Source organism: Tachyglossus aculeatus, chromosome X5 (genome assembly GCF_015852505.1).
Source record: "Tachyglossus aculeatus isolate mTacAcu1 chromosome X5, mTacAcu1.pri, whole genome shotgun sequence".
NCBI lineage: Eukaryota > Metazoa > Chordata > Mammalia > Monotremata > Tachyglossidae > Tachyglossus > Tachyglossus aculeatus.
In genome coordinates, this window is record NC_052097.1 from 6,176,365 (window position 1) to 6,200,815 (window position 24,451).

Genomic DNA, 24,451 nt, shown 5'->3' on the forward strand with positions numbered 1-24,451 from the left:
GAGCTGCTTCCTTCCCATTGCATTCTGAGAATTCTGACTCAAATCTACACCACCAGTAAACCAGGAGAAGCAGCATGGCCTAATGGATAGAGCCTGGGCCTGGGAGTCAAAAGGATCTGGGTTCTAATCCCAGCTCTGCCACTTGTTTGCTGGGTGACTTTGGGCAAGTCACTTTGCTTCTCTGTGCCTCAGCTCCCTCACCTATAAAATGGGGATAAGACTGGGAGTCCTGTCTGGGACATGAACTGTGTCCAATCTGATTATTTCGTATCTACCCTGATGCTTAGAATGGTGGCTGGCACATGGTAAGGGCTTAACAAATACCATTTTTTTAAAAAAGGGAATTCTTGGGTCTTGGTGTTGGCTGAGATCCAAACTGTAAAGTTTCACTTAGTAATAGGCTCAAGCTCAGATGCACAATGTGCATTATGTCAAGGCTAAATGCCTTTGACTGGGTTAAGTTTCCTCTGGCCTGGAGACAGGAGAATGGATTAGTTCATTCATTCAATCGTATTTATTGAGCGCTTACTGTGTGCAAAGCACTGTACTAAGTGCTTGGTTAGTTGACCTCTAAAAGTTCCCTCCAGACCCCTGAGTTGGAAAACTACAATTTCCAACCACTATCAAACAGATGAGACCAGTAATCTTCCCTGTATCCCTCAGGAAGGAGTAACCACACTTAGTACACTCCAGGACCTTGCCTGTCCGCATTCCTTCCTCATTCCTGTTCAGCTAGGCTGCCCTGCAGATCAATCAATTGTATTTATTGAGCCCTTACTGTATGCAGAGCACTGTACTAAGTGCTCGGGAGAGTCCAATATGACAGAGCTCTAGATTGTGAGCTTGTTGTGGGCAGGAATGTATCTGTTGTATTGTACTCTCCCAAGCGCTTAGTACAGAGCTTTGCACACAATAAGGGCTCAGTGGATGGCATGCTGATTGCAACTCAATTCACTGGAAAACCTCATGAAATGGGGGCTTCTTTTGTAGGACAGAGCCTGCCTGGCCTGATTGTACTGTATCTACTCCAGCATTTGGCACAGTGCCTGGCACAGAGCAAGTGCTTAAGAAAAACCTCAGTGGCACATATTGAGCTCTTACTATGTGCAGAGCACTGTGCTAAACACTTGATAGAGTTCAATGCAAAAGAGTTGGTAGTATGACTTTATAAACTTTAGGCTCTTTAAGTGTTGGGCAAGCCTGCAGGCCTCCTGGCAGGAAAACCCAAGGGAAAGAAAGATTGCTGGTTTGGTCTGCTGGACGTCTCTTTTGGATCCCAGATGAACAAGTGAGTGTTGTGGTACTGCTCCTTATTCTCAAGGTTGGGGTCCCTGCCTGTTCACCCCCTTTCTGTCACTGTCTTACTCCGGGCTTGCCCAGGGTCCTTCTAAAATGCTCCCACTTCCCTCCTGTCCCCGAGTCTCTGGATCCATTCCATGTCACCACCTCTGGAGGTTTCTAGAAAGAAATAGCGTGGCCTAGTGGGTAGAGCACAGGCCTGGGAGTCCGAAGGACCTGGGTTCTAATCCTGACACCGTCACTTGTCTGCTTGGTGACCTTGGGCAAGTCATTTCACTTCTGTTTGCCTCAGTTACCTCATCTGTAAAATGGGGATTGAGACTGTGAGCCCTATGTGGGATGTGGACTGTGTCCCACCTGATTTGCTTGCAGCATTTAGTACGGTGCCTGGCACACAGTAGGCACTTAACATTTACGAAAGTTATTAATTATTAGGAATCCAGATAGACACCTCTTGGAAAATAATAATTGCACACTGTGTCCAGTGGCCACCACCATACTACAAAAGTCTAGTCTGCTCAATGTAGAAGCAACGTGGCCCGATGGAATGAGCATGGGCCTTGAGACCAGAGAACCCAGGATCCGATCCCAGCTTCATGACTTACCTACTGTGTGACCTTGGGCAAGCCACTTAACTTCTCAATGCCTCAGTTTCTTTATCTGTAAAATTAAGATTTAATATCTGTTCTCCTTCCTCTTTAGACTGTGAGCCCATGTGTGACAGGGATTGTGTCCCACCTGATTAGCTTGATCTACCCCAGCACTTAAGACCAGTGCTTGAAACATAGTAAGCACTAAACAGATACCTTAAAATAGTAACAACTTAAGGCTCAGAAGCAGGGGAGGGAGGGCGGGGAATCGTCCAGGGGGTTATGAGCCAAGCCCAGTGACCTTTCCTGAACTCGCATTTCCTTTGGCCCCTGCAAACATAAGCACAACCAAGGCGCTCACTGACAGCATTTTCAAATCATTTAATGTGTATTATACCCTAGTTCCCTTATCCCTAATTTATTTTAATATCAGTCTCCCCCCATAGACTGTAAACTCCTAGTGAGCAGGGATCACATCTAACAGCTCTGTTGTATTTTCCCAAGCTCTTAGTACACTGCTCTGCAGACAATAAGCACTCAATAAATACCATTGATAGCTCCCACAGAGGGCAGGGCAATGGGCTAAACTCAGCAGGGAAGCACAACTTGTTCGAAAGAAGTTGAGATAGGGCCAAGTAGTCAATCATTTGTATTTATTGAATGCTTACTGTGTGCAGTGCACTGTACTAAGCGCTTGGGAGAGTACAATACAACAGAGGTGGAGGACACAGGCCCTGCCCAGAAGGAAGACTAACCTCTGCAGGGCCAGTGACCCCTCTGAGGTTTATGAGGAGCCTCCCTCTTGCCTCAAAAGTGGACAGAAGGCTAGCCAAGAGAGAGCTGTGGGGGACCGATTAGCTACAGGAAGTGGTGGGAGGAGATGGAGGCCTGGGGGAGGTAGACTGGAGGTAAGCCTGGTTGAATGTTCTTGAATTTCTTTACTCTTTGCATAGAAATGCAGATAACAGTTCCTCATCTGGTAAGCGCCATACTGTCTAATTTTTTTTAATGGTCTTTGTCGAGCACTTGTCGGTTGTGTGACCTTGGGCAAGTCATTTCACTTCTCTGGGCCTCAGTTCCCTCATCTGTAAAATGGGGGTGAAGACTGTGAGCCCCCTGCGGGACAACCTGATCACCTTGTAACCTCCCCAGTGCTTAGAACAGTGCTTTGCACATAGTAAGCACTTAAATGCCATTAAAAAAAAAAGTGGTGTAGGCAGGACTGGAACCCAGGTCCTTCTGACTCCCAGGTCTGTGTACTATCCACTAGGCCACTCTGCTTATCAATTTATCTACTCTCCCCCATCCCCTCTGCTCCCCTCCACTGCTGCTCCTACTTCCTAAGAGATGTGGGGTTCTTCACTCAAGAGGGCTTTGTCATTTCCTCAGTTTCTAAATGGAAAATGGTATTTGGAGAATTTGCCCTTAGCTGAGAGGGCACGGAAGCTTTACTGTGTTTTCTGGGTTGGTCTTCCAGAGAGGGAGGCTTGTACCCTGTCCTTTCGCATGTACTCGGGGACACAAAGCCAAACTGCATTTTTCATGTAAACATATTTATTTTTTAAAGTACAGAGGTTCCTGGGTCTGTTAAAAAAAAATGCACATACACAACATTAAGGAGCTGCATGGAGTAATGGAAAGAGCACAGCCCTGAGAGGGAGAGGACCTGGGTTCTAATCCCAGTCCTGCCAGTTGCCTGCTCAGTGACCTTGGGCATGTCATTCATTTCTCTATGGCTCAGTTTCCTCATCTTTAAAATGAACATTCTTGATCTGTTTTTCCTCCTACTTAAACTGTGAGCTCCATTTGGGTCAAGGACTGTGTCCAACCTGATTATACTGTATTTACCCTAGAGTTTAGAACAGTGCCTGACACAGTAAAGACTTAAGAAATACCGTAATAATTAAATGAAGCTCAAGCATCAGATTTGATGGGCAGGGAATGTCACTTTATTATTGTACTTTCCCATGTGCTTAGTACAGTGCTCTGCACACAGTAAGTGCTCAGTAAATACAATTGAATGAATGGATGAACCATCTAGGCTGTAAGCTCGTTGTGGGCAGGGAACGTGCCTCCCAACTCTGTTATATTGTCCTCTCCCAAGCACTTAGTACAGCATTCTACACATAGGAAGTACTCAACAAAGACCACTGATTGATAGATTGAACTGTCCAAATAAAGAGCATCAGGAACTAAAGCCAGAGCTACAGAGGTGCACATTGAGCTCCCGTAGAAGGGAATAAATTCTCAAAAAGTTAACATATGTTAAGTGTAGAGTGCTGGAAAGAAGACAGACATTTTACACCCAATCGACCTGTTCCTAACAAATTGGGACTACACATCACCTCTCCTCCTGCTTTTGTAGCTGTTGGGTCAGTATATTCAGGCCATTTGGCATGCAGTTCCTCATGTTCTTTGGAAGGGTTCTGTTGTTCCCAGAGTCCTGTTGAGACTGGTTGTCGAGAACAGCTCCAGGAAACATCCTCACCACTAGCTCCTCCTCTGCCTCCTGAAACACAGCATTGGCCTCATCCTTGGGGGATCTTTCAGCTTCGTTGAGATCCTTCTCTTTGTTTGTCTTCTTTAACCTCTTGAATAGCTGGTAAACTGTGTGGTAGACAAATGCCCAGTGTTTAGTGGAGTTTCTTACTTGGTGATGGCCATCTAGTTTCAGCTATTTGGAAGCCTCCTTGCTGACCTCCCTGTCTTCTATTTCTCCCCACTCCAGTCCATACTAAACTCTGCTGCCTGGATTATTTTTTCTACAAAAATTTTCAGGCCATGTTTCCCCACTCCCCAAGAACCTCCAGTGGTTGCCCATCCATCTCTGCATCAAAGTGAAACTCCTCAACATTGGCTTTAAATCACTTAATCACCTTGCCCCCTCCTATCTCACCTCGCTGCTCTACTACTTCAACCCAGCCCACGCACTTCACTCTTCTAATGCCAACCTACTTACTGTACCTCGATCTCATCTATCTCGCAACTGACCTCTTGCCCACATCCTGCTTCTGTCCTCGAACACCCTCCCTCTTCATATCTGACAGGCAATTACTCTGCCCACATTCAGAGCCTTATTGAAGGCACACCTCCTCTAAGAGGCCTTCCCTGTCTAAGCCCTCATTTCCTCTTCTCCAACTCCCGTCTGCATTGCCCTGATTTGTTCCCTTTATTCACCGCTTCCTCAGTCCCACAGCACTTATGTCCATATCCAGAATCTATTTATATTAATTCCGGTCTCCCCCTCTAGACTGTAAGCTTGTTAGGGCAGGGAATGTGTCTACCAACTCTCTTATACTGTACTCTCTCAAGCGCTTAGTATGCTGCTCTGCACACAGTAAGCACTCAATAAATACAGTTGATAATACACTCACATCTGCCATAATGTTGATTTGCACTCTGGATTTTGGAGAGACTGCTGTTAGTAATTATGTCAGTTAAGCGCTTACTATGTGTCACGCCCTGTTCTAAGAGCTGGGTTAATCTGTTCAGATACAGATTATCTGTTGAGAAGCAGTGTGGCTCAGTGGAAAGAGCACGGGCTTTGGAGTTAGAGGTCATGGGTTCAAATCCCGGCTCTGCCAATTGTCAGCTGTGTGACTTTGGGCAAGTCACTTAACTTCTCTGTGCCAGTTACCTCATCTGTAAAATGGGGATGAAGACTATGAGCCCCCTGTGGGACAACCTGATCACCTTGTAACCTCCCCAGTGCTTAGAACAGTGCTTTGCACATAGTAAGCGCATAATGAATGCCATCATTATTATTATACAGTCCTTATCCCACATGAGACTTGCAGTCTAAATAGGAGGGAACACTGGTATCGGATCCCCACTTTACAGTTGAGGAAACCAAGGCACAGAGAAATAGAGTGACTTGCCCAAGGTCACACATCAGGCAAGTCGCGGGGTTCAAATTTTAACCCCAGTCCTCTTACTCCCAGGCCCGTGTCCTTTCCACTAAGCCACGCTATTTTCCAATTAGAGATGCTCTACCGCCAATACACTCCCAACTGGCGAGAACGTGGTGTGATATTGGGAGACAAGAACAGGGGCGCGATGTCAGGCAAGGCACATGTTCTATAGCGGGGGCTGAATGTACGGTTTGTGAAGAATGTGACTTCTACCTTGTAGGAGAGCAGAGTGCCACTTCCCCCCGACCCGTCCCTGCCCCTGAAGCCTTACAGATGGCCAGGCAACCAGTGCTCACAATCATTCAGGTGGTCTGGTAGTGAAAACTGTCAATTAGATGTGATTCAATTGTGTAGCTGGGGATTTGTAATTGGAGGGGCGGGAAGTTACTTGTGGAAAATGACAAATATTAATATAATAATATCATGATGGCATTTATTAAGTGCTTACTATGTGCAAAGCACTGTTCTAAGCACTGGGGAGGTTACAAGGCAATCAGGTTGTCCCACAGGGGGCTCACAGTCTTAATCCCCATTTTACAGATGAGGTAACTGGGGCACAGAGAAGTGACTTGCCCAAAGTCACACAGCTGACAATTGGCGGAGCCGGGATTTGAACCCATGACCTCTGACTCCAAAGCCCGTGCTTATTCCACTGAGCCACGCTGCTTCTCAGCAGCTAATAACATTAGCCCTTGAAGTGCTGCCCTTCATATTCACAGATGAGCCACATAGGGAAGCAGTGTGACCTAGAGGCTAGAGCCCTGGCTTGGGTGTCAGAACAACCTGGGTTCTAATCCCAGCTCCGCTTCTTGTTTGCTGTTACATTGGGCAAGTCACTTCACTTCTCTGTGCTTCAGTTACCTCATCTGTAAAATGGGGATAGAGACTGTATCCAACTTAATTAGCTTGTATCTACCCCAGTGCTTAGAACAGTTCAAGAACTTAGTACAGTGCTCTGCACACAGTAAGCGCTCAATAAATATGATTGAATGAATGAACAGTGCTTGATAAATAGTAAATGCTTAACAAATACCATTATTATAACTGTTATTATTATTGTAAACCAAGGACTGGTACAATGTGGGACCTAAATGTAGGGCCCAGTCAATACAATCAATCATGGTGACTCACATTGCAAGTTTTCCAGTGGAGTACATGAAACCCTGGACACTCCCGCACACAACAACCACCACCACCACCACCACACAAACCCACCCACCCACCCCCACACACACATACACACACAAAATAGCAAAGTGACCGGTTTTGACCATGCCTACGTGGATTCTTGGCCTTTTTAACACACTTCACCTCTACTTTATATTTCCCGCAAGACTACGGACTCCTGGTAGTTAAGCAACCATTTCAACATTCTCGATTCCCCTGGCCAGAGTAGGCCGAAGGAGGCCGTTGGCCTTTCCTTAAGATCCTCTCACCTACAACAACGAGAAATCCATCCAGCAGCTGGAAGAACCCGTAGATCAAAGGGAAAGTGAACATCTGGGCCAGCTGATCAGAGGTGAAAGAGAGCTGGAGCATGGTGGAACACATCTGGATGTTCTGCGCCCCGGTCTCCAGGGATATCGTCCGGCACCTGTGCAGGAGAGGTCTCTTCTTTAACCAAAATTGAGAACGGTCGTATGTCATTCCACCCAGCTGGTCTGTTAGAATCTTCAACCACTGGTGGTTTCCCAATGGTTTGCACTTAAGATTCCTCGTTAATTTTCTTCTCTATTTACCCCCCGGGCTTCTCCTTCTTGACCCTCCCTCCCTCCTCTCAAGTTGTCTTGTCTGAACCTGTTACTCCCAAGCCCTCTTAATCTCCTGTGAATCAATCAATGGTATTCATTGAGCACTACTCAATTCCCAAGCACAGAGTTGATGTACTTGCTCCCTACCCTCAAGTAGCTTACAATCCAGAGATGAGTACTTTTCTGAGGAAGCAGGACTGGCTCCCTTGCAAAAGGCAAAACATACACATATGCAGGGAAAACCCTGGAGCTTCTGCCAGGCCTCTTCTCTTAGTTTAGAAAGACTGCCCTAGTATGATCACTACCTTGCTGATAGCCCATCTCACCCTCCTCCGTTTAACCATCACCTAGATGGTTTTATCCTAGATAAAAATGGTCAACCTAAGCTCCCAGGTTCATGTCCACTTGCAATCCCTTATTGTTCTTGGCACCACACCATAATCTCGTCTTCCTCCTCCAGACAGTAGGAATAGGAGCATTAAGATTAAGCATTTTCTCTGTGCAGAGCACTGTACTATGTGTATGTGCTAGGAAAAAAAAATATGCAGGGAGAGTTTAGATATGGTTCCTGGCCTTGTGGGGACCTGCAGTCTAAAAATAAAATGGGGAAGGGTTGTGGTGACTGTCATAGTAGGAAAGATAAAGTGATAAAAGACACCATAAAAGTATAGACTAAGTCTGGTAGCAAAGAGGACCTTAAGGGGACTGGTAAAAACTGTAGGGGTTGCATGCTGCTACTTAAATTTCACTTAATAATAATTATGGTATTTGTTGATAGTGCTTGGCACACAGTAAGCGCTTAACAAATGCCATCATTAATTAAGCACTTACTATGTGCCAGGCACTGTGCCAGGCAGGGGTGAATAAAGGAAATCGGGTTGGACACAGTCCCCATCCCACATGGGGCTCACAGTCTCAATCTCCATTTTGCAGATGAGGTAACTGAGGCACAGAGAATTGAAGTGACTTGCTCAAGGTCACACAGCAGACAAGTGGCGGAGCCGGGATTAGAACCCATTCTAAGGCTCCCAGGCCTGTGCTCACTGGGGGAAGCAGTGTGGTCTAGTGGAAAGAGCATGGCCTGAGAGTCTGAGGATCAGGGTTCTTAACCTGGTTTTTCCAACTGTTTGTTGTGTGACCTTGGGCAAGTCATTTAACTCCTCTAAGCCTCAATTTCCTCAATTGTAAAATGGAGATTAAATACCTGTTCTCCCTCCTACTTAGACTGTGAGCCCCATGCAGGACAGGGACTTGTACTTGGACCTACCTCAACGCTTAGAACAGTGTTTGATACATAGAAAGTGCTTAACAAATACTATTAAAAAAGATGGGGAAAAAACCACTCTTGGAAGCCTTCCATTTTCTCTCCCAACACTGAGTCCCCCAATTGCTGATTCAGGATTGCAGCCCACCCTGCTACAGTACAGAGACAACTCACACTACCTTTTCCAAGGCTGCTGGGCGAGAAGGGACAGAAGAAATCCAGCGACGTAGCCGATGAGCGGAAAGATGATGCTGATAATCAGCAGGGAGACGTCCAAGTTCCAGGAGCCCTTGTATACGACTGGACAAGCTACTGCTACCACCAGGAGGAGGACCCCACCGACGATGGCCCCAGCCTGAAATAAGTCAAAGGGAAATGGGGTCTGGGCTGCGGAGAGGTCCATGCAGGGGACCACACGGCCACCGTGGTGCTGGCTCTTCCACTAGGCCACACTGCTCATTTCCGTCACTGTTGCATGAAAAGTGGCATGGCCTAGTGGATAGAGCAGGGGCCTGGGAGTTAGAAGGACTGGGGTCTAATACTGGCTCTGCCACTTGTCTTCTGCCACTTGTGTGACCTTACGCAAATCCCTTCACTTCTCTATGCCTCAGTTCCCTCATCTGTAAAGTAGGGATTAAGACTGTGAGCCCCACTGTGGGAGAGGGACTGCGTTCAACCAGATTAGCTTGTATCTACCTCAGTGCTTAGAACAGTGCCTGGCATATAATAAGTGCTTAAGAAATACCACACCGAATACCATCCCCATCCCCCATTCCCCTCTGACTTGACCAGGCTGCAGGTCCCATTGCTCTGTGGCCTCCAGACCTGCCCCTTCACCACCCGCTTAGCTTTAGCACCCTAAATCAGCTCTCTCCCCGCTACTTATCTTCGCTCTTCTGCCACCGCACCCCAGCCTGCAGGCTTCACTACTCTCAAACCTCGCCAGTGCCCCCTCCCCTCACACCCCACCGCGCTTGCCCCTTGGGCCCTGCCAGTGTTAGTAGTTCAGGTATTAGCCCGGCCCAGCCTCTCCACAGAGAAGGTTCAGAGTGGGACAGGCAGGAGGAGACCCCAAAGGTCCAACAACAGGTCTGGCTAAGGCGGGGCAGGTCGGAGTCATAACGTGACATCTCCCCCTGAAGCAAGGCGACGTGGGATCCTGTCCGCCACACCTGCCGGCCAGACACAACTGAGAAGTTAGCCACCCGAGGGCAAACTCAGCTCCCCAGGCCCCAGAAGAACAGGGCTCTCAGTCACTCTGGGCTGCGGCTGCTCCTCATCACCATGACCAGGTCAGAGCCTTGCGTCTCTGTGAAATCATCTCTCTGCCATGGCCCAGCCCAATGATGCCTCTCAATCAATCGGTCCGAGGACTGGGTACCCACAGTTACCCAGGCTGCCTGGAGCTGGCAGAAGGCTGAAGGTTGGGCAGGCCTGCCGGACACCCCCCCTCAGTCCCTGGCCCAAGCAGAAGCCCCCATCATCCCCTGCTCCCTATTCTCTTCCATAGCGAGGGCCGGAGATGGGAGGACCCTCCAGGCTGTCAGCATTGACTAGTTGAGGAAGGGCAGGGGCGGCTGCCAAGGTTTAAGTGCCAGGGAGTGGCTGACAAAATGGGGGCTGGATATGTCCAGGCTGCGATGGGCTCAAGCAGACCCTGAACAGCTTGAATAGAGACAGGACAAATGAAGAGTTGGGGAATCGGGAAAGATCCTGGGAATGGTCATGGAGGTTCTGGGATCCAGGAGAACACACGGGGAGGGACTGTGGCCAGTGGAAAGAGTATACAGGCCCAGTGGTCAGAGCACTTGAATTCTAATCTTGACTCCACCATTGCCTGCTGTGTGACCGAGGGCAAGCCACTTGTTTTATGCCTCAGTTTCCTCATCTGTAAAATGAGAATTTACTATCTGTCTACCTCCTACTTAGAATGTGAGCCCTGGGAGGGACCGGGTCTGTGTCTGACCTGATTATCTTGTATCTACCCCAGTGCTTAGTACAGTTCATTCATTCAATCATATTTATTGTATGCTTACTGTGTGCAAAGCACTGTACTGAACTCTTGGGAGAGTACAATAATACAATGCATAGCACATAGTACACCCTTAACAAGTACCATTCATTCATTCAATCGTATTTGTTGAGTGCTTACTGTGTGCAGAGCACTGTATTAAGCACTTAGGAGAGTACAATACAATAATAAACAGTGTCATTCCCTGCCCTGCAAGTCTCCAGTCTAGACGGGTGAGAAAGACACAATTACTGCTTTTATGGATGGAGGCAGGGGGCTGTAAAGTGGGGAGGGAGTTGTGAGTTGGAGGACCTGGGAGAGTGGAGGGTCTGGTAGCAGTTGAAACCCTGAACTGAGATGGGTGCCATGGCTTTACCTGGGTTTGCCTTTCCTGACTCTGAACATGAGAACATGAGAAACAGTGTGGCCTAGCGGATAGAGTATGGGCCTGGGAATCAGAAGGACCTGTCTAATCCTAGCCACTACTTGGGTGCTGCGTGACCTTGATCAAGTTACTTAACTTCTCTGTGGCTCAGTTCCCTCATCTGTAAAATGAGGATTAAGACTGTAGAACCCCATGGGGGACACCCTGATTAAGCCTGTATCTATCCCAGCTTTTAGTACACTATCTGGCACATACTAAGCACTTAAGTACTATTTTAAAAAAAAATGAGGGGGGGGGCAGCGACAGGGTCACTTACTCTGAGGATGATTCTCGATTGTTTCGGCCACATGTGGTTCACAAACACCCCACAGCCCACAGGGATAATCAGGCACAGGAGTGCAATTCCTGTGGAAAAGAAAAGCCCATCAGATCAGAGGCCTTGACAAACTTCCCCTGCCCCCGTCTCTCTCTTCCTCAACGTTTGGCATCCCAGAGACATCGGCATCTCTGGGAAAACAAATCTGGTCAAAGCTCGTGATGCCCAAAGCAAGTTTTCTTTTGGCAGCGGAGCAGAGGAGACACCGCTGTGAGGTGGGGAAGTCGCACAAACAGTCCAATGGCTCACGTTACATCAAAAAATGGAAATGGAGAGGGGCATTTTCAACCAGGTGAGATTACTGGGAGTGATTCTTTCCCAGAATTCCCCATGGACAGCCCAGAATGGAAATACCAAACTTTGCCACCATTTCAATGATCGCTTCCCTTTCTCCCCAGCAGTGTGACCTAGTGAAAAGAGCACAGAACTGGAAGCCAGGAAACCTGAGTTCTAAGCCCAGCCCTGCCACCTGCCCACTCTGTGACCTTGGGCTAGTCATTTCTCTGTGCCTCAGTTTCCTTGTCTGTCAATTGAGGATTAAATTCTACTACCTCCTTCTTAGATTATGAGTCCAATGTGGGAGAGAGACTGTAACTGACCTGATTACTTTGCAGTGCGTAGTACAGCACTTTATGAGTACCATAATTGTTATTATTAAGTACTGATTCTCCTTCCCCTTAGACTATGAGCCCCATGAGGGACAGATACCATTTCTGATATGATTGTGTCTGTATTAACCCTCCTCAAACCCTCTGCCCTGTTTCCTTCCTCCTCAAGAACCTCCAGTGGTTGCCCATCCACCTCTGCATCAGACAAAAACTCCTTAACATCATCTTTAAAGCACTAGATCACCTTGCCCCCTCCTACCTAACCTCCCTGATTTTCTAGTACAACCCAGCCCACAAATTTCCCTCCTCTAATGCCAACCTACTCACCATATCTTGATCTCATCTATTTCACTGTCCACCTCTCGCCCATGTCCTGCCTCTGGCCTGGAACGCCCTCCCTCTTCATATCCGACAGATAATCATTCTCCCTCCAAGAAGTCTTTCCCAACTAAGACCTCATTTCTTCTCCTACTCCCTTCTGTATTGCCTTTGTACTTGGATTTGTACCTTTTATTCCCCCTCCCTCAGCCCCACAACACTTATGTACATATCCGTCATTTATATTAATGCTTGCATCCCCCTCTAGACTGTAAGCTCATTGTGGTCAGGGAACATGTCTACCAATTCTGCTATATTGTACCTTCCCAAGCGCTTAAGACAGTGCTCTACATACAGCAAGCACTCAATAAATACAACTGAATGGTTAATACCCCAGAGTCCCCACCTCTCAACCTCTTATAAGGGGCCTTTTATAGCTTTAGACTCTAAACTCATTGTGGGTAGGGAATGTGTCTGCCAATTCTGTTGTATTGTACTCTCTTATGCGCTCAGTAGAGTGCTCTGCATATAGTAAAGGCTTAATACATCAATCAATCAGTGGTATTTATTGAGCACTTACTGTGTGCAAAACACTGTATTAAGAATAATAGGAATAATAAGACTAATGGTATTTGTTAAGCGCTTTCTATGTACCAGGCACTTAGGAGAATACAATATAATAGGGTAGACAAGGAGATTACAGCCTGGAAGACATACCATTGATTGATTGATTAGAGCTCTTGGACGTTTTCTTGGGGAGAAATCCAACTGGAGGCCAATGGGTTGGGGGTTTAAACTGTTGGGAAATAATGGGGCTGGGACTGCCTGCATCCCAATAAACCCAGAAGTGGGGCACACTCCTCAGGCCTGGCCTTACCGATGTTCTGGTACGGGACTGTGAGGCTTGGCTCTAGGCCCCAAAGTGGTGTGTAGAGGGACAGGCAAAGAGGCAGCAGGCCCAGGGCCGCGACTGTGGAGCAGGTGGTCAGGCTGATGCTGTGGAAGAAGCAGAGATTCATTCATTCATTCATTCAATTGTATTTAATGAGTGCTTACTATGTGCAGAGCACTGTACTAAGCACTTGGAAAGTACAATCCAGCAATAGAGACAGTCCCTGCCCACAACAGGCTTACAGTCTAGGGGGTGGGGGGAAGACAGACATCAAAACAAACTGGCATTAATATAAATAAATAGAATTATAGATATATACATAAACACATAAGTGCTGTGGGTGGGGTAGCAGAGTTGGTATACATGTTCCCTTTCCTCAGTGAGCTTACAGTCTAGAGGGGGATACAGGCATTAATATAAATAAATGACGGATATGTACATGCGTCATGGGGCTGAGGGAGGGGAATAAGGAAGCGAGTCGGGGTGACGCGGAAAGGAGGGGGAGCTGTGGAAAAGGGGGCTTAGCCTGGGAAGGCCTCCTGGAGGAAGTGTGCCTGCAGTAGGGCTTTGAAGGGGGGAAGAGTGATTGTTGGCAGATTTGAGGAGGGAGGGCGTTCCAGGCCAGAGGCAGGTTGTGGGCCGGGGGGAGACAGGTGAGATGGAGGCCCAGTGAGAAGGTTAGTACCTGAGGGGCGGAGTGTGTGGGCTGGGATGGAGAAGGAGAGAAGGGAAGTTCATTCATTCTTTCATTCAATCATATTTATTGAGCTCTTGCTGTGTGCAGAGCACTGGACTAAGCGCTTGGAAAGTACAATTCGGCAACAGATAGAATCCATGTCCTGTGAGCCCATTGTTGGGTAGGGACTGTCTCTATCTGTTGCCGAATTGTACTTCACAAGCTCATAGTCCAGTGCTCTGCACACAGTCAACGCTCAATAAATACGATTGAACGAAGGAATGGAGACAATCCCTACCCAACAACGGGCTCACAGTCTAGAAGAGGGAGACAGAAAACAAAACAAGTAGACAGGAGTCAATGCCATCAGAATAGATAAATAATAATAATGATGGCATTTATTAAGCGCTCACTATGTGCAAAGCACTGTTCTAAGCACTGGGGAGGTTACAAGGTATTGAGGTTGTCCCACGGGGGGCCTCACCGTCTTAATCCCCATTTTACAGATGAGGGAACTGAGGCCCAGAGAAGTTGTGACTTGCCCAAAGTCACACAGCTGAAAATTGGCGGAGCTGGGATTTGAACCCATGACCTCCGACTCCAAAGCCCGGACTCTTTCCACTGAACCACGCTGCTTCTCAAATAGAGAGATTTCATTCATTCATTCATTCATTCATTCATTCATTCCATCGTTCATTCAACCGTATTTATTGAGAAGCAATTTTTAGAGAAGCAGCTTGGCTCAGTGGAAAGATAATGGGCTTTGAAGTCAGAGGACTTGGGTTCAAATCCCGGCTCTGCCAATTGTCAGCTGTGTGACCTTGGGCAAGTCACTTAACTTCTCTGTGCCTCAGTTCCCTCATCTGTAAAATGGGGATTAAGACTGTGAGCCCCCCGTGGGACAACCTGATCACCTTGTAACCTCCCCAACGCTTACAACAGTGCTTTGCACATAGTAAGCGCTTAATAAATGCCATTATTATTATTATTGAGCACTTACTGTGTGCAGAGCACTGTACTAAGCGCTTGGGAAGTACAAGTTGGCAACATATTGAGATGGTCCCTACCCAACAGCGGGCTCACAGTCTAGAAGGGGGAGACAGAGAACAAAACCGAACATACTAACAAAATAAAATAAATAGAATAGATATGCACAAGTAAAATAAATAAATAGAGTAATAAATCTGTACAAACATATATACATATATACAGGTGCTGTGGAGAAGGTAAGGAGGTAAGATGGGGGGATGGAGAGGGGGACGAGGGGGAGAGGAAGGAAGGGGCTCAGTCTGGGAAGGCCTCCTGGAGGAGGTGAGCTCTCAGTAGGGCCTTGAAGGGAGGAAGAGAGCTAGCTTGGCGGATGGGCAGAGGGAGGGCACACAGTAAGTGCTCAATAAATACGATTGATTAATTGATTGATTGATGGGGATGGGGGGAAGATTTGGATATAAATAGATGGCTATAAATAGAATTATAGCCATATACCCATAATTGATAAAATAAATCTTGTAATAAATATGTACCAATATACACAAGGGCTTTGGGAGGGTGGTGAGGTAAGAGGGGGCAAGGTGATGGAGGGCTGGGCTCGAGCCCTGAGGCGGGAGGCGCGTGTTAACAGGGCGCGAGGCCTGAGGCGGGAGGCGCGTGGCAAGAGGCGCGAGGCGCGTGGCGCGAGGGAACTTTCTTCGGGAGCGCGCTTTGGGAGCTGCTGCCCCCTTGTGGACAGGACTCCTGCGCCTCTCCGGAGGGACGGTCTCGCCCCCCCCCCCCCCCGCGCGCATGCGCCGTGGGGCGGGCAGGGTGGAGGAGGCGGCAGCCACGTGGTCCAGGGATGGACCACGGGGCGGGCCGGGTCGAGGAGGCGGCCGCCACGTGGTCCAGGGATGGACCTGACCAAAGCAGGCCGAGGCCTGTGATGGTGACCCCCGGGCGACAGTCTGGACCCCCGGACAAGCCCCTCCCCAGCCCGAGAGGAGGACAGGCGGTGAGGGGGGCGATGGAGGGAGCATTAGCTGCTGCAGGTAATAATAATAACAGCAATTATAATAACAATGATGGTATTTGTCACTTACCATAATAATAATGATGGTATTTGTTAAGCTCTTACTATGTGCAAAGCACCGTTCCAGGCACTGGGGAGGTTACAAGGTGATCAGGTTTCCCCACGGGGGGGGGCTCAGTTTTAATCCCCATTTTACAGATGAGGGAACTGAGGCCCAGAAAAGTGAAGTGACTTACCCAAAGTCACACAGCTGACAGTTGGTGAGGCCGGGATTTGGACCCGTGACCTCTGACTCCAAAGCCCTTGCTCTTTCCACTGAGCCACGCTGCTTCTCATGCACCAAGCACCGTTCTAAGCGCTGGGAGGGACACAAGGGAATCAGGTTGTCCCATGTGCGGCTCAGTCTTAGTCCCTATTTTACAGATGAGGGAGCTGAGGCACAGAGAAGTTGGCTTGCCCAAAGTCACACAACTGACAAGGGGCAGAGCCGGGATTCTAACCCATGGTCTCTGACGTCTTCTAGACTGTGAGCCCGTTGTTGGGTAGGGACTGTCTCTATATGTTGCCGACTTGTACTTCCCAAGCGCTTAGTACAGTGCTCTGCACATAGTAAGTGCTCACTAAATACGATTGAATGAATGAATGAATGTATTGAGCGCTTACTGTGTGCAGAGCACTGTACTAAGCGCTTGGGAAAGTACAGTTAGGCAACGGATAGAGACAATCCGAACCCAACAACGGGCTCACAGTCAAGAAGCGGGAGACAGACAACAAAACAGAACAAGTAGACAGAATTCAGTATTTGTTCTTCCTGAGCCTCATTAGGCCGTGAGCCTCGTGTCTGACCTGCTTGTCTGTCTCCCCAGCGCTTTGTCCAGAATAATCGCTAAAAAAACTCCACTATTATCCATAATAACTACTCTTTAATTTAGTAATAATAAACCATGGGCTCCTGTGGTCACTGGGTTTTGGAAAAGTCGGTAGAGAGTGGCCAACTGCCAGGCTGTTCGACGCACGTGGGATCTCAGTTCCATGGCTTCATTTATGCAAAGCTCCATCTGATGGAAGCCAAACCAGCCCCTTGCCCCGTGGGAAATAAAGGGCCAGGGGACTCAAACCCTTGTATTTCACCCCGAAATCTCAATGTCCCGCGTCCACGTCTCGCCGTGTTTTGCGTAATAACAAACTCATCTCGTCAGCCGCCCTCTTCCTGCCTTTCACCCTCCTAGCTCCTCCCAGCCCCTACAAATTAGAGTTTAGGGGTGGGTTTTTGTTATTTCATTTCATTTCATTTCATCGTATTTATTGAGCGCTTACTGTGTGACTCGCCCAAGGTCATGCAGCAGACAAATGGCAGCAAACCTTGTGACTCCCAGGTCCATGCCCCAACCCCATGCAACAGACAAATGGCAGCAAACCTTGTGACTCCCAGGCCCGTGCCCCAACCCTATGCAGCAGACAAATGGCAGCAAACCTTGTGACTACCAGGCCCATGCCCCATCCCTATGCAGCAGAAACCTTGTGACTACGTTTTAGACTGTGAGCCCACTGTTGGGTAGGGACTGTCTCTATATGTTGCCAACTTGTACTTCCCAAGCGCTTAGTACAGTGCTCTGCACACAGTAAGCGCTCAATAAATACGATTGATGATGATGACTACCAGGCCTGTGTCCTAACCCCTTGCAGCAGACAAATGGCAGCAAACGTTGTGACTACCAGGCCCATGCCCCATCCCTGTGCAGCAGCAACCTTGTGACTACATTTTAGACTGTGAGCCCACTGTTGAGTAGGGACTGTCTCTATATGTTGCCAACTTGTACTTCCCAAGCGCTTAGTACAGTGCTGTGCACACAGTAAGCGCTCAATAAATACGATTGATGATGATGACTACCAGGCCCGTGCCCTAACCCCATGCAGCAGACAAATGGCAGCAAACCTTGTGACTACCAGGCCCATGCCCCATCCCTTTGCAGCAGAAACCTTGTGACTACATTTTAGACTGTGAGCTCACTGTTGGGTAGGGACTGTCTCTATATGTTGCCAACTTGTACTTCCCAAGCGCTTAGTACAGTGCTCTGCACACAGTAAGCGCTCAATAAATACGATTGATGATGATGACTACCAGGCCCGTGCCCCAACCCTATGCAGCAGACAAATGGCAGCAAATGTTGTGACTACCAGGCCCATGCCCCGTCCCTATGCAGCAGAAACCTTGTGACTGCCTTTTAGACTGTGAGCCCACTGTTGGGTAGGGACTGTCTCTATATGTTGCCAACTTGTACTTCCCAAGTGCTTAGTACAGTGCTCTGCACACAGTAAGCGCTCAATAAATATGATTGATGATGATATTTAGCAACTCCGAGTAAACAAGTTGATCCCACACCTCCCTTATGGCCAGGTTGCTATCTTCATCTTGTCTAAGCAGCCTGTCTCTTCACGTCACACATCCTTCTGTCACGTCTCCTCAGCGAGTGGAGAGCTTTACTCACAGCCGTTTTGTTCCTGACTTATCTGGGGAAGGTGAGCAACTTTCCACTCTAATAATAATAATAAAATTGTGGTATTTGTTAAGCACTTATTGTCTGCTAGATACTGTACTAAGCACTGGGGAGGATACAAGCAATTTGTACTGGACACAGTCCCTGCCCCACGTGTCTCAGTCCCCATTTTACAGATGAGGGAACTGAGGCCTAGAGAAGTGAAGTGACTTGCCCAAGGTCACCCAGCATTCATTCATTCAATCATATTTACTGAGCACTTACTGTGTGCAGAGCACTGTACTAAATGCTTGGAAAGTACAAGTTGGCAACAGATAGAGACGGTCCCTACCCAACAATGAGCTCGCAGTCTAGAAGGGTGAGACAAACAACAAAACAAAACGAGTAGACAGGCATCAATAGCATCAAAATAGTTAAATAGAATTATAGATACATACACATCATTAATAAAATAAATAGAATAATAAATATGTAGAAATATACACAAGTGCTGTGGGGCAGCCCATTGTTGGGTAGGGACCATTTCTATACATTGCCGATTTGTACTTCCCAAGCACTTAATACAGTGCCCTGCACTCAGTAAGCGCTCAATAAATATGATTGAATGAATGAATAGAGCAGAGGGAGGGAGTAGGGGCGATGGGAAAGGGAGGAGGAGCAGAGGAAAAGGGGGCTCAGTCTGGGAAGGCCTCCTGGAGGAGGTGAGGTTTTAACAAATATCACAATTATTATTATTATTAGATGGTGATGAGCAGCAGAAATGTGACGGAGTCAGGATTAGAAACCAAGACCTTCTGACTTCCAGGCCCGTGCTCTTAACCTGTGGGGGTATGAACAGGGTTGAGAAGCAGTATGGCCTAGTGGAAATAGCACAGGACTGGAGGTAGAGGACCTGGATTTTAAACACAGCTCCGCCGCTTGTCTCCGCCGCTGTGTGATCAGTACCTCAGTTCTCTCATCTGTAAAATGGGGATAAAATACAAGCTTTTCTTAGACTGTGAGCCCCAAGTGGGGCAAGGACTGTGTCTGATCCTCTTATTGTATCAGTGCCAGCGCTTAGCACATAGCTGATAACAAGTATCACAGTTTTTCTTTTTGATGGCATTAAGTGCTTACTATGTGCAAAGCAATTATTTTTATTAGATTGTGAATGGTGAGCAGAGATAGCTGACCCTCCACCAGATCAGAGAAAACCAAGCTTACCGACAGCCTATTTATTTCTATTTATTTTATTTTGTTAGTATGTTTGGTTTTGTTCTTTGTCTCCCCTTTTAGACTGTGAGCCCACTGTTGGGTAGGGACTGTCTCTGTATGTTGCCAACTTGTACTTCCCAAGCGCTTAGTACAGTGCTCTGCACACAGTAAGCGCTCAATAAATACGATTGATGATGATGACTACCAGGCCCGTGCCCCAACCCTATGCAGCAGACAAATGGCAGCAAACGTTGTGACTACCAGGCCCATGCCCCATCCCTATGCAGCAGAAACCTTGTGACTGCCTTTTAGACTGTGAGCCCACTGTTGAGTAGGGACTGTCTCTATATGTTGCCAACTTGTACTTCCCAAGCGCTTAGTACAGTGCTCTGCACACAGTAAGCGCTCAATAAATACGATTGATGATGATGACTACCAGGCCCATGCCCTAACCCCATGCAGCAGACAAATGGCAGCAAACCTTGTGACTACCAGGCCCATGCCCCATCCCAGTAAGTGCTCAATAAATACGATTGATGATGATGATGATGATGACAGCCTGAGACGGCCTGACAGAGGAGCAGGCCAGCTGTGCTGCCAGGTGTAGAGGAGAGGGGAAGTATGGGGAGAGAATTTATGGGGATAATTTACTGTTTTGGTCAAGAGACTCCAAGGGGCTAGTTGAAGGCATTGGGCTAGGCCCTCGTTGCCATGGCTGGGCTGTATGGGGAGTGAGAGCGTTTCTGGAGGTAATAATAATAATAATAATGATGAATTTGTTAAGTGCTTACTATGTGCAAAGCACTGTTCTAAGCACTGGGGGGAAGCAAGGTGATAGGTTGTGCTACGTGGGGCTCACAGGTAAGCACTCTTTGTCCCACCTGCTAGCTCTCCGTAGGCCCTGAAGTCACCTCACCCACCCCACAGTCCCTCAGAAGCTCAGTCTATGCCCCTCTTATGCCCCTACCATGTACAGGTCGGCTGGCTGGAATGGGGTTGATGGGAGTGCCAGACCCGCCTCTTAATATTCCACTGTATCCCGGTGCCAGGCCTCTCAGGGGCGATGGGACCGCTGTCTGCCCAATCTTCCAGCCATCACCTCACCCTCACGGTTGTATGGGCTGGGCTCCAGCATCGCTCACCTCAGGTTTCCAGCAACACCTGACAGCTTCCGGACAGGACTGACCAGCCTCAAAATTTGGTTTTTCTGCCCCTTTATTGCTCATTATGGCCAGGGAACGTGTCTGCTAATTCTGTTGCATTGTACTCTTCCAAGTGCTTAGTACAGTCCTCTGCACTTAGTAAGCACTAAGTAACATTGATTGATTGATTGATTTGATACCTACCTGCCCTTCCCAAGCCCCAACCCACTTGGTCACCCCCTTCCCCGAACCCCTTCAGTGAACGGTTAGCACCTTTGCTCTTTGCTGATCGCAGTTCAGCAGTTGTTTATCAGAACGATAATCCTCAATGCGATCTGCACTCTCTTATGCGTTGGGAACTTCCAGAGAGAGCACAGAGCCCAGGTCTCAAGCTGAGATGGCAGCTGAGAGGGCAGAGAATGCTACTTCCGGGGTAGGTTTCGGGACGAGGCAAGGCGCCACTACCTCATACGCCCATGAGTTGGCATTATGGCAACCGATGACTCTCAGCCAAAAAAAAATTAAAAAAAATAATAGTCACCCGTAATCCAGTTATTGGAAAAATCTCTTCTGAGCCCGACTGACTCTTTCCCCAGAAACTTTCCCTGCAGGCCCTGAATGTCTAGAACTGCTTGCCAATTGCTATCCCAAGCAGTGGAATTAGAAGCAGCATGACTTAGTGAAATTGTCCTGGGAGTCAAGTGACCTGGGGTCTAATTCCGGCTCTGACACTTGAATGCTTTGTGACCTTGGGCCAGTCACTTAACTTCTCTGCACCTCAATTTTCTTGACTGTACAAATGGGATAAGATACCCCATTTGTACATAAATACAAATATTTATAAATTAAATATTTATAAATTAAATAATAATTAAATATAAAACAAATAAGATTTGTTTTATAGTATTTAAATGCCTACTATGTTCCAGGCACTGTAATAATAATAATAAAATAATAATAATAATAATAATAATAATAATGGCATTTATTAAGCGCTTACTATGTGCAAAGCACTGTTCTAAGCGCTGGGGAGGCTACAAAGTGATCAGGTTGTCCCACGGGGGGCTCACAGTCTTAATCCCCATTTTACAGATGAGGTGACTGAGGCACAGAGAAGTTAAGTGACTTGCCCAAAGTCACACAGCTGACAATTGGCAGAGCCAGGATTTGGACCCATGACCTCTGACTCCAAAGCCCGAGCTGTCCCTGGGGTAGTTACAAGCTAATGGGGTTGGATACAGTCCCTGTCCCACATGGGGCCCACAGTGTTCATCCCCATTTTACAGATGAGGTAACTGAGTCACAGAGAAGTTAGGTGATTTGCCTGAGGTCACACAGCAGACAAGTGGCGGAGCTGTGATTAGAAGAACCCAGGTCCTTCTGACTCCAAGACCCATGCTCTCTCCACTAGGCCATGCTGACTTCCAGGCATTCTCCTTCCCTTTTGGACTAGGAGTCCCACATAGGACAAGGGACTTTTTCCGCTCTGCTCATATTGTATCTACCCCAGTGATCAGCACAGTATATGGCACAGAGTAAGCACATCAGTTATCATCATTACTGTGAAAGTGAAAGCGGAAAGCCGTGGGCCCAGAGGGCTGGGTGCGGGGCGTGCCCTACCTGAGGTCCATGTCCCCGTCCACCCAGTAGGTGAAGATGTTAGAGATGGTGCCCCCGGGGCAGCAGCCCATGATGAGGACGGCAATGGCGTGCACCGGTTTCAGGGAAAAGCCGGTGACCAGGAGGTAGGCGGTCAGAGGCATCAGCCCGAACTGACAGAGCAGCCCCACGGCAATGCCCCAGGGCCTTCTGATGTGCCCCCAAAGCTTCCGCCTGTCCACGGTGCAGCCAAGGGCGAACATCACCAGCACCATCATCGCCGTCAGCGCCCCCGTGAAAGCGAGCTCCAGGCCTTTCCCGGGGGCCGGCACTGCCCCCACCTCGGTCTGGTTCGGAGGGGGCCCCGGGCCGCTGGAGCCTCTCGCCATCCTTGCCTCCCTCACATGAGCGCTTCCCGCCAGGGCGGACGTCGGAATGAGCAACTTCGCCCGATGGTTGGACAGGTCGAGCCTGAAAAGTTTAGGAATGTTCGCATGAATAACTCATCTGGGCCAGGCGGAGGAGAGTGGAATTCCGGTTCCCACTGGCTCCCGGGAGCCTCGCCCTCGCCAGAGCGGTTCAGCCCAGTGGCCCCATGGAGGGTGACTGGCAATCTGGAGTCAGTTGGCTGGGGCCCCAGGACTCAGTCAATCAATCATATTTACTGGGCGCTTACTGTGTGCAGAGCGCTGTACTAAGCGCTTGGGAGAGTACAGTGTAACAATAGACACATTCTCTGCCCGCAATCAGCTCCCAGACTTGACGGGGAAACAGGCATTAATATGGGAAGAGTGCGGGCCTGGGAGTCAGAGGGTCATGGGTTCTCATCCCGGCTCTGCCACTTGTCTGTTGTGTGGCCTTGGGCAAGTCACTTTGCTTCTCCGGGCCTCAGTTACCTCATCTGTAAAATGGGGATTGAGACCGTGAGCCCCACGTGAGACAGGGATTGTGTCCAACCCAAATTGCTTGTATCCACCCCCAGTACAGTGCCTGGCATGTGGTAGGTGCTTAACAAATACCACAATTTGTTATTATTAGGTAAATAAATAAATTACAGAGGTGTACATAAATGCTGCGGGGCTGGGAGGAGGAGATGAATACAGGGAGCAAGCCAGGGGAGGGTTTCCATTCCTGTTTGTGTCATGCCCCCGAGGCCTGCTGAGTTATGAGTGGTGTCTGTGTCCCCCAGTTAGGAGCCAGGTACCCGGAAAACCCAACTAGACTCCGGGCAGCCTTTCCCGGAATGCCAAAGGGCTTCCCAAGCAGCCAGCGGGAACATTTCCTCAGAAACACCACCATACCTCGCCACCCAGCTGTGGTCAGCAAAGATGAGGGCACAGGGGTGGGTTGATGGGTCAGCCGATAGGAGCTCCAGGGATTCAGAGACTCAGTAAATCAATGGTAGTTATTGAGCACATACTGTGTGCGGAGCACTGGAGCACCGTGTGCACCAAGAAGTCCTCTTTGATTGGTCCACTGGGCTTCTGTTTTCTGTAGAGTCTGTATTGTCTTCCTACATTCTTCGGGGGTTATTGGATAGTCCGGAATCTGAAACATGAAACGTGTGGAAACGTATTCTGCATCCCAAAAATATTACAAGAGGAACATGTCTCTCCTTCGGAGAATGGATTCTGCCTGGTAGAAACCCGTCCCTGAACTCCTGGGAAGGCACGAGGGACCTCTCGTGGATACTTTAACATCTGGGACCCCAAAACTGGGCCATTTCTCAAAGTTGGAGGGGTTGGTGGGGAGGACTTCCACCCTCTGCTACCTGTCAGGGCCTCCTCCGGACTCTCACAGAAGACAACAATGGTTCTGTGGAATGAAACTCCTCAGAGATGACGGCCGCAGGAGTAGGGGGTGGCTCAGGTGGAGGATGGCAACACCCTTTCTTGTTGACAGGCTGCCATCCTGGGTTTGTAGGATAGAGGT

At 48.4% G+C, this 24,451-nt stretch overlaps 1 protein-coding gene across 1 annotated transcript; it reads right to left on the bottom strand.

Annotated features, from left to right (window-relative positions):
* Positions 1-4,020: 4,020 nt before the first annotated feature.
* On the bottom strand, positions 4,021-22,908 carry SLC10A6 (solute carrier family 10 member 6). Its single transcript, XM_038769315.1, has 6 exons — positions 22,541-22,908; positions 13,391-13,509; positions 11,528-11,616; positions 8,995-9,170; positions 7,237-7,394; positions 4,021-4,496 (listed from the first exon to the last, which is right to left on the bottom strand). Exons 1-6 carry the CDS (start codon positions 22,906-22,908, stop codon positions 4,231-4,233), a joined length of 1,176 nt encoding a protein of 391 aa, XP_038625243.1. The 3' UTR covers positions 4,021-4,230.
* Between the last annotated feature and the right edge of the window lie 1,543 nt (positions 22,909-24,451).

What these genes read in the sequence shown, in the direction of transcription:
- SLC10A6 (XM_038769315.1), bottom strand. Translation starts at nt 22,908, where the DNA reads ATGGCGAGAGGCTCCAGCGGCCCGGGGCCCCCTCCGAACCAGACCGAG. An exon ending in AATCGAGAATCATCCTCAGA is followed by an intron (nt 9,171 to 11,527) that starts GTAAGTGACCCT and finishes GACTTATTTCAG; the next exon opens with GCTGGGGCCATCGTCGGTGG. An exon ending in TGGATTTCTCGTTGTTGTAG is followed by an intron (nt 4,497 to 7,236) that starts GTGAGAGGATCT and finishes TCTACCACACAG; the next exon opens with TTTACCAGCTATTCAAGAGG.